The sequence below is a fragment of the Tetrao urogallus genome, assembly GCF_951394365.1.
Source record: "Tetrao urogallus genome assembly, chromosome: 17".
Lineage (NCBI taxonomy): Eukaryota > Metazoa > Chordata > Aves > Galliformes > Phasianidae > Tetrao > Tetrao urogallus.
This window is the reverse complement of record NC_136830.1, coordinates 9,870,920-9,880,803: the sequence shown is the minus strand read 5'-3', so window position 1 is coordinate 9,880,803 and position 9,884 is coordinate 9,870,920. Positions and strand designations below refer to the sequence as shown.

At 48.3% G+C, this 9,884-nt stretch overlaps 1 protein-coding gene across 1 annotated transcript; it reads left to right on the top strand.

Moving 5' to 3' along the window:
* Nucleotides 1–3,778: 3,778 nt before the first annotated feature.
* On the top strand, nt 3,779–9,615 carry MAJIN (membrane anchored junction protein; the record flags this gene model as incomplete). Its single annotated transcript, XM_079543696.1, has 10 exons — nt 3,779–3,879; nt 5,027–5,072; nt 5,304–5,379; nt 5,835–5,960; nt 6,164–6,195; nt 6,555–6,664; nt 7,016–7,070; nt 8,255–8,327; nt 8,426–8,570; nt 9,573–9,615. The coding sequence occupies 10 exons, from the start codon at nt 3,779–3,781 to the stop codon at nt 9,613–9,615; spliced, it is 807 nt and encodes a 268-aa protein (XP_079399822.1).
* Between the last annotated feature and the right edge of the window lie 269 nt (nt 9,616–9,884).

Sequence of the window (9,884 nt, the reverse complement as noted above, 5' to 3'; positions counted from 1 at the left end):
GGATACAGTGGAGACAGCAGGTAGATGTAGCAGGGATAGATGTGGGAATGCAGGCAGGGATGCAATGGAGATGCAGTAGGGATGCAGGCAGGAATGCAGTGGGGGATGCAGGCAGGGATGGATGCAGTGGGGATGCAGGCAGGGATGGATGCAGTAGGGGTGCAGGCAGGGAAGCAACAGGGATGGATGCAGTAGGGAAGCAGCAGGGATGCAGTAGAGATGCAACAGGAATGCAGAAGGGATGCAGGCAGGGATGGATGCAGTAGGGATGCAGGCAGGGAAGCAACAGGGATGCAAAAGAGAAGCAATTGGGATGGGTGCAGTAGGAATGCAGTAGGGAAGCAGCAGGGATGCAGTAGGGATGCAGGCAGGGAAGCAACAGGGATGGATGCAGTAGGGAAGCAGCAGGGATGCAGTAGGAATGTAGCAGGGATGCAGTAGAGATGCAACGGGAATGCAGTAGGGATGCAGGCAGGGAAGCAGCGGGGATGCAGTAGAGAAGCAGCAGAGATGCAACAAGGATGCAGGCAGTAGGGATGCAGTAGTGCAAAAGCTTCATGCTGAGCACAGTGGGACAGCAGATGCCACTCTGGGCACAGAGGCATCCCACCCCACCTCACACCAGTGGTCCTATTGCTGGTGTGGCCATGCCAGAGGTGAGCAGGACCTGCAGGTGTCAGGGAAGAAGGCAAAGCAATCCCAACAACTTCCTGGCCAAGGTATCCGGAAGCAAATTCTGTGCCATCTGGTCTGGTTTCCTGCAGATCACTCTGTTTTATCTTTTTTCCCTTCTCTCAAACAAGAACATCGTTGTTTGAAGGGTCCCTCACAGAAGCCACTTCCCCTGTGTGGGTCCCAGGTTGGCACACACCCAGCAGCAGTGCTGCCAGCAGTGGGGGTGTGGGGCTGCCTCACACAGCAGAGGTTCTTCCCTCGCTGGGATGGGGAAGATTCCTGTTCCCCAGTCTGGCTGATGCCCCTGTGTTGCAGTGGCCCTGTGCTGTGGAGTTGGTCCTGATGCAGTGCTCCTGATACCTGTACTGGCCACATCTGTTGTCCTTCTCCCATAAGGCCTGCTGGGATGCTCTGGACTTTGGCACCATCTTCCTTGGGACACCTTTAACCATCACCAATCCCTCCACCGTGCAAAGATGGAAATGTCTTTGTTCAACATTCTGTCCTGCCAGGAGCAGCTGGGGGAGCCATGCCTGCATCAGGGGACAGGGAAGGCTCAGGGCTTTGGGAGCTGTCCTGCATTCTTTGCAGGAATTGGGAAGGGCTGGGCTGGCTGGTGCTTGGCCAGGGGTGCTGCTCTTGCTTGTTCCAAAGGCAACCGAATTCCTAAGCAACTGAACTGGCAGGAGAGTGAGAAGTGCTGTTTAAGTCAGGAAATCCAACTGAAAGGACTGCAGGAGGAAAAAAAAAAAAGAAAAAGTCATATTACATTCACACCTTTTGGCACAGCGTCTCCAGCAAACCAAAATGCCATACAGGACAGCAGGAGCTTGCCTGTCCTGATCCCCTGGCATTTTACTTTAAGGTCCAGTGCTGTGACGGGTGCGGTGCCCTCAGCCCAGCTGCTCTCACGCCAGCAGATCATGCACAGTGACTACATCTTTCCTCCTGCTGGCCCACATTTCAGTGTTGGGGCTCCTTGCTATTCGTGCAGAGGATTGTAGCTTCCCTCTGTGGTTTCTGCAGGACCCTGCATCACATTTGCCTGTATTCTTCATTTTCTCTGTCTGTCTGTGAGGCACCGAGGCTCCAGCTGGTGCAGCAGGGAGGGCTGTGTCCCTGGCACTTGCAGAAGCATTCACAGGAGGTGCCTCTTCCTGTCTGTCTCCCCACAGATTTCGTCTGTCGCTGCTTTTTTTCAGCAGCAGCTGCACCTCCAACTGAACTTTCCATAGAGGCTCTTCAGTGCTTCCTTTTCCCTGAGATCGCTGCTCTACAAGAGACGGAAGATGAACGAGCAGCTTTTCTAACATTTCTCATATCCCTGAATTTGCACCTGGGCTGTTTTTCCAGGAGTCAGATGCACACAGCCTCATCTGCCTATGCAGGCAGTATCTCACCATCTCCTGTGTACTCCTGGCCCTGGGGGCACCGCAGCTTTGCCACCCACTTTCTAGGAAGAGCAGTCCTGTTGGGAATCAGGAGGAGAAGGAGCCCTGGGGTGAGCTGAGTCCTGCAGATCCAGCCAGGGCAGGGCCAGGAGGAGCAGTCAGCCCTGTTGCATTGCTGGTGGGCAAAGCAGAGGAAACCTGCTCCTTTCCCAGGGCAGATGCAGTTACGGGGACAAGTTTGTCAGCTTCACAAACAAATATACAGAAGGCCAGTTAAAACCCGGGGGCATTTCCCTGCAGAGATAACGAGGATGGTTTGCAAATCAGGAGAGCAAAAGGAAAATGCTGTTAATGTTATTCGTATTTTATAAGCCAGCCATTGCCTGCAGGTGCAAGGCTTTCTTAACCACAAGGAGAAAAGGAGAAGGCAGGGCTGAGAGTCTTTCACATCCCCAGGGTTCAAAGGGGAAACACAGCGGGTATTGTGTTGCTTTCCTACTAAATGGGGTGGTGGTGTTCAATTGTTTGAGGGCATTTGAATGGGCCACCTCTCTGTTTTGATCCCAGATTTCTCCCAGAATCAGGGATGGGGGCAGTGGGCAGATGGAGTGGCACGGGAGGGGACTGTGGGTTGTCACAGTGCTGCTGCGAGGACCAGGATGCTGATGTGCAGGGAGGGAGTGGATTCTCATGGTTTCAGCGCTCTGTAGAGGCACAGAGTTGCAGCAAGGGCACCGTAATTATTACAGCATGTTCAGTGATACGAAAGCACGGGTCTATGGATATTGATCCTGAATGGGTTCCTTTGCATCCGTTCGTTTAAGCGCTGCCTTCGACCGTCGCTTTGTTATTGAGCACTGGAGCTTTCCAGTTGTGCCTGTATGGATGTGGAAGGTTGCCAGGAAGGCTCCGGGGGTTGTTTTCCCCTCCAATGGCCCCGATGATGGCAACACAGGGTTGGTGCAGGCAGTGATGCCACCTGCGCAGCTCAGGACGTGTCCCGACCCAGCAGCGTCCTGTGGGAGGCGGGAAGAGAATCACAGAATCATAGAATCACAAGGTTGGAAATGACCTGCAAGATCATCCAGTCCAACCCCCCCCCAACATTCCTATCAGTACCACAAGCACTAAACCACGTCTCGTAGCTCCTCATCCAGGCGCCTCTTGAACACTGCCAGGGACAGCGACTCCACCACCTCCCTGGGCAGCCATTGCAGTGCCTGACCGCCCTCTGAGAGAAAAAGTTTCTCCTAATGTCCAACCTAAACCTCCTCTGGTACAACTTCTGGCCGTTTCCTCGGCTCCTGCTATTTGCCTGGGAGAAGAGGCCAGACCCTTTTTCATCACAACCTCCCTTCAGGAAGTTGCACAGTGCAGTGAGGTCTGCCCTGAGCTCCTCTTCTCCACACTGAACAATCCCAGCTCCCTCAGCCGCTCCTCATCAGCCCTGTGCTCCAGACCCCTCACCAGTTTCGTTGCCCTTCTCTGGACACGTTCCAGGGCCTCGATGTCTTTCTTGTAGCGAGGGCCCCAAAACTGAACACACAGGAGCGGGAGCTGCTGCCCTGCGCCCTCCCACGGCTGCGGCCTGCACACGGCGCCGGCCCCGCCGCCATCTGTGGCTCGTGAGGCACAGCGCTGGGCTGTGTGCTGTAAGAGGGGCCCGCGGAGGAGCCAGAGCCGGCCTTCTTCCTTTGGCGGCGACAAAAAAGATGCCGTTGAAACCATTCTTGTACCCGCTGCCTGAAACCAGGTTCCTGCACGCGGGCGGAGTTGTGTATAAGTTTAAAATCCGCTGTGGCAACTTGCAGAGGTGAGGGAGCTCGAGGGAGGAGCTTTGATGGACCAGCCCGGGTTTGTGAAGGTGACAGGCCTGAGAAATGAGAGGGAAGGGACCGTGCTTTGGTTTGCCCGTGCTGCTGGCAGGCAGGGAACAGAAAGGAAAACAGCCTTCGGATGCACGGAGGACGAGGATTTGGAGAGCTGTGTGCCGTCAGGGCAGCGTGTGAGCCTGGAATTGAAGTGACATGAATTACAGGGCGCTGATCAGCCTGCTCGGATGGGGAAGGTGGTCCTTACAAGGTGAAAACGTCGCTTCCCTGGGGGCATTGCCTTGGGGGGATCTGCTTGGATCTGCTTGGATCTGCTTGGATCTGCTTGGATCTGCTTATCAGACCAACGGGTCCTGCTGTGATGGAGCAGAACGCAGACCGACTCGCTCAAGAAGTTCTGGAGCTCTTAATTTGAGAGAGGACTCAGAATCCTGGAGGCTGTGGGCTGTAATAGTCACAGAAGTTGGGGGTGTTCTGGCAAAAAGAGATATTACTGCTTTTTTTTGTTTCTGTTTTTTTTTTCCCCCCCTCAAAACTAAGTGGTTTTAGATTGGGTTCTAGATTGCAGAAGCAGCGTTCTGTAGATCTCCAACTTGGTCTGAAGCTTTCTGCTTTGTTGCTGTCAACTGCTGATAAAATGTTGGTGTTCTTATACATTAATAAGCAAAGCCAGAGATCTGCCAGCACCATCAGGCTCCAGGAATTTGCCTTTCAAGGCTGTGAGCATCAGCAAGCAGCAGTCCAAGGGCAATGCCCTCAAAAGCATTGTGCTGTGATCTTCCTCTTGGCTTCAAAAGCAGAACCCATTTACAGCCATTTCTTGCTTTCAATTTGGAACATTTCTGATCTCTTGTATCACAGAATCACAGAATTGTAGGGGTTGGAAGGGACCTCCAGAGATCATCGAGTCCAACCCCCCACCAAAGCAGGTTCCCTACAGCAGGTCTCAAAATAATCCTGGATATTTTTAAGAACAGCATTTCAAGGTTTTATCCCCCTGCTAAGAATTTTCTCTCTGCAGTGAGAATGTTCCCTGCTTACCATGTTTCGTTGTCATTTAAACTCTGTCAAAGGATGTGATCCTTCCCTTCCCCAGGTGGGACTAATTCTCTGTATCTGTTTTCACAGCGCTCCTGAACTCAACAACACTGACGTTGCTGTCAAGGAGTTTGAGGTAGGATATGAAGCAATTCCTGTCAGTGTCTTTCTATAGTGCAGTTCAGGTGAAGGGAGTGTGGAGAAGGATAAGCAAAGCTGTTTGTATGCATCTAGAATATCCTTTCCAACAATTCATGCAAACTGTAAAGTGAAGTTTTTTTTCCCAAAGCCTGAACACTGAACTCTAGTAGAGTTGTGGATATATTGTTAATATTATTCCCTCACTTCTTTTTTTTGGTCTTTCCAGGAAGCAATTCGAGTCATCCTTGGAAATCTTGATGATTTACGTCCATTTTCTACAGACCACTTCACTGTCTTTCCATGTATCCTTTCCTGTTCATAAAAGAAAAGATTCCATGAGTTGTGTATCTTGGGCATTGCTTCATTCATTCAAGATTCACATTCAGTACCTTGCAGCTCTACTTTGAGCTTCACAATTTTACATTACCTGAGGACCCACCTCAGCTGGTGCCTTCAGCAAAGAACTGATTTGAAAGGAGTGTTTTGCAGTGTTTTTAGATCAGTAACTCTGAGTTCCAAGTCAGATTTAGACAGAAAATCACAGAAGGCTTAGGTCAGAAGGGACCTTAAATACCATCTATTTCCAAAAATGAAAGCACATACACTGTCATAGTAAGCCCACCAAACACAATGGCTTGTGCACTGCTTTAAAAGATTAATGAAATGAGAAATGCTCCTTATAGACTCAGCAACTTGAGAAGACAACAGTGGTTTTCAAACGTAGTGCTCTGTTCCTAAGTCTTAACGTCGTTCTCAGATTTGAGTAAATGGGAAAGGGTATCAGAAATGAGATTCAAACACGAGGATGTCAGTCTGGTGCCTTATCCCTACATTTGCACCATGTATCTAGAGCTCAACTCATTTCAGCAGAGTTTGTCTTTGGGTAAGTCTGCATGGTTATGGTTGGGTAATTTCTGGAACAAAGAAGTGTTTTTCAGTAGTTTTTCAATGTCAGAGCACTGTATGCAAGTTCAGCAGTCTGTCCTGTTCTCAGAAAAGAAGGCATCAAGCAGAAATGTACTGCTAAGTTGGTTGAAGAAACTCCAGTGTAAATAGTCACCAAATTTTGTAATACTTCTGTTACAGGTAAAGAAGTCAACAGCGACACTTCTGAGCCTGTAAGTTGTGTGTTGTGTTCTGAGGTACAGTCCAAACAGTCTGAAGCAGCAGAGTGCACAGAGATATTCAGACTGGTGCAAAAAATATTGCAAGATGGGAAATAGTGAAGTTTTATAACTTGCAGTTGTCAGTCAGCAAATGTAAATTGGCCCTAATGGCGCAGTTCTCTGGATGGCTTCTCTCTGGTTCATGTCTTTGAATAAAGAAGCTAGTATTATATTCACAAATCTTGTTTGTTTTCATTCTATGAATATGAACAACTGTGCTAAATATAAGGACATATTGATTCTGAATTTTGTTATAAAATAGAAAAGTCATAATCAAATGTTACCAATGCAGAGTTTGCAATGTTTTGAAGGTCAAGAGAAAAAGTGAAATACCAGGAAGCACTGAAATGGAAGAAACAGTGAAGAGGAGAAGAGTTGAAGGTCAAACAGAGACCTCATACCCAAAGCTGTGCATGGACAGGTCAGTCGACTACCAAATATTCTTCTAGGCCGTATCTGAATACCTTTCATGTGCCACTGATCTGCAGTGTTCATGATGACTGTGTAGTCCTTCTCCCTGTTTTCTTCCTTCTCTTTCATTGATGACACTTTTCCTTTTTGGAAATGTGTCCATATTTTCTTTCTGTTTTTAATGGGAATTAGAGACTTGAGTACAAATGTCTATTTAGGGTCCATATTTTGTTGCCTAGAAGTACTAAAAGCTTGACTTAAAAATGAAATGCTCATAGTGGCCATATGTATCACTGCTTGATTGCTTCCTTTTTGTAATTTTTCTGTAAGCTCAGTTCTTGTTTATTTCACTTATTTTTAGACCTGGAACTGAGATTGTTCACCATGCAATTCAAGCAGAGCATGGATTTGAAAAGGTAAGCTACAGAATATTCAGAAAGATGCAACAGTATTGATTTAGTCCTTGATTCTCAAGATGGCAAGCACAAAATGCCTTCAGGTTTGTCTGTTCCCTTTTCATTTGCATCAGTAGTGACTTCTGATTGCTGCTCATCAGAATCAGTCAGATGGTGAGTTTTACAGAGACAACACACAAACTGTTCTGGTTCTTCAGCTAAGATCTAAGGGTAAGCTTAACCTGTCAGAGATGAACCTGAAGAATTGCCTACCTTGACCTCAAGCCTCCAGATGCCTCTTCCTATCAGAGGGCCTGCAGCAGCTGCTGACCTTCGTACTGCCTTTGCTGTCAATACTTGCAGCTCAAGCAGATGGCCTTGCAGGCATCTACCCCTCTCCCTTAAAGAGCATAATGAGTTTTCTGACTACTTCATCAGTAGTCATGTTAATGAGGGGATTGTTCCAGAGGGATCAGAGGTGCTTCCTAAACCCTCTCTTCTCAAAATGCCATGGCAGGAAGGAAAGATTCTTTCTTTTCCAGCCTTCAGGCATCATTCTGAGAGCCAGCTGTCTGATCAGAATGGCTGGACTCCAGCCCACACATCTTCCTGCTTAACAAGGACACTGGCAGAAATTGAAGAAAGAGAGAAAGAGAACAGACAGCTGATCAGTCTGTTTCTGAAGATAACTTCCCTACCTTACTGAATCCTCCGAGAATAAACTGCAGAGATCTCAGGCCATCTAAACTTTGGAAATTTTCACACATCTGAGCTCAGTGCAAGAGATGCACACCTGGGGAGTAAATCTGTGCTTGTATTATCTTCTCTCTGTGACAAAGTGATTTTACCCTGTCAAATAAGCATGCATGCAGATTTTGTTGTTTGTGGTCCTTTGTATTTCTGATATCCTGGCTCAGCCCTGCTCATGATGCTTCTCACTTCTGTCCTTCAGTGTTATTTACTGCTACTGTGGCTTAGCAGGACCAACGTCCAGAGGGCTGTGCTGTCAGTGGCTGTTTCCCACAGCATCTCTGTGTGTGCTGTTTAAAATCTTTGCCTATGCCATCCCAGCTATTAAAGTCAGTGAACTACAGCTTTACTTTAGAGCTCTGTTCAGTTCTTCAAGCAAGCAAGTCAACAAAACTCTCCTGTGAGATATAGTTTCACATTGTGTAACACAGTTTCTGGGTTGTGTTTTCTTTTAGAGTTACTCCAAAGAAAGTCAGTGTGAGCGCAGTCCAGCATCCCTCAGCGTGGGCTGTAACCAAGAGTGCTTATGTAAGCAAGGAATTCCTGTGTTATTTCTTACATCAGGCATTCAGGGGAGTACGAAGGGAGTGAGTTTGTGCTTCTGTTCTTGCTCCTGTTTCTGACAGGGAGACCTGTGGGATATGATGTAGAACAAAGAGCAGAAACCGGTCAGCCTGAAGGTGAAATGCAGGTATTGCAGCAAACGGACCAAAGCACCACCAAAGGAATTGAGGAGCCAAAACGAGGAGGTCTCTCAAAGTTCTGGAGGAGGTACCTGTGTTGCAGCTATGAGCAGTTCCTACTTAAAGCTGCCTTGTAGTGCAGCATTTGTTTTCCACCAGGACCACCTGTTCTCTTACTTCCTGAATTTTAAGGAATTACATCTGTGTGTTTTTCACTCAGAGGGTGGTGAGGCACTGGCACAGGTTGCCCAAGGAGGCTGTGGATGCCCCATCCCTGCAGGCATCCAAGGCCAGGCTGGATGTGGCTCTGGGCAGCCTGGGCTGCTGGTTGGCGACCTGCACACAGCAGGGGGTTGGAACTGATGAGCACTGTGGGCCATTCTATGGCTCTGTGATCTTCTGGTGGGTAGAGCAGAGAGAAGATACTCTAGCAAAGATTAAATGAACTGGTTTGGGTCAAGAGGAAGCTTCATGTGTGACTGTAGGGGGTAAACACCACGTGAGTTAATTCCCTCACGTGAGCCTCCTGTGCTGCTGTCCCTTGTGTGTCTGAGACTGATTCTGGCAGTTCAGGCGATTCTGTGTTATCTTGAAGAGCAGACACATCTTTTCCGTGGTGGTTAAACCAAGGCCTTCCAAGGTAAAGAAACATTCCGTCGTGCTCTGTGCTCGTGGAAAGGGGCAAAGAAATTCGCAGTAAATGTGTCTTGTAGCTGCTTAAGGGAAAACAATCCCAGCAGTTCCTGACCTCAATCACCGCCCTTATATCAGATAAAGAGTGCCACCTACAGCCGGACTGTTGCAAGACTTCAATATCTCTCCCGCCAGAGCTTTCCAGTCCTTCTTCAGTCCCATTAAGGGATCCTTAAAATCCTTATCAATCCTAACGTACGCCAGCCCCATTAACCACTAGAGCACCGTGCTGGAGCTATTCTTTGTGTTTCCTCTCCACGTTTCCATCTTCCTCTGAGGCACGCTGTGCTGGCAGACAGAGGCAGCCTCATTCTTACAGTTCTCAGACAAGTATTTTGTGTATAATCCGTATGCGTATTTCTGTATAATTGTGTATAACAATTCTTTATTTCCCTAGGATATTTTCTCCGCTGCAGCACCTTTTTGGTGGGAAGCCCTGAACTAATTGCCGCGGAGAGGTCAACTTCTACCGCAAATATCAGGTCGTGTTGTTTCTTTTGCGATTGAGCTTTTCCCCTTGCTCGCCTCAGCCATTAAATGCTTCGCGCCCAGGTCCACATTTTCAAATGTACGTAGCGAAAGCGCTGCCTGAGCAACGGAACGCCTTCACAGCCTCGAGTTTTTCAGCTTTGCGTTTTGAAAATCGTTACTTGAGCTCCTAATAAAAGCGGCGTCCGCTCGGCAGCGATCGTTATTTGTGGCAGGGAGG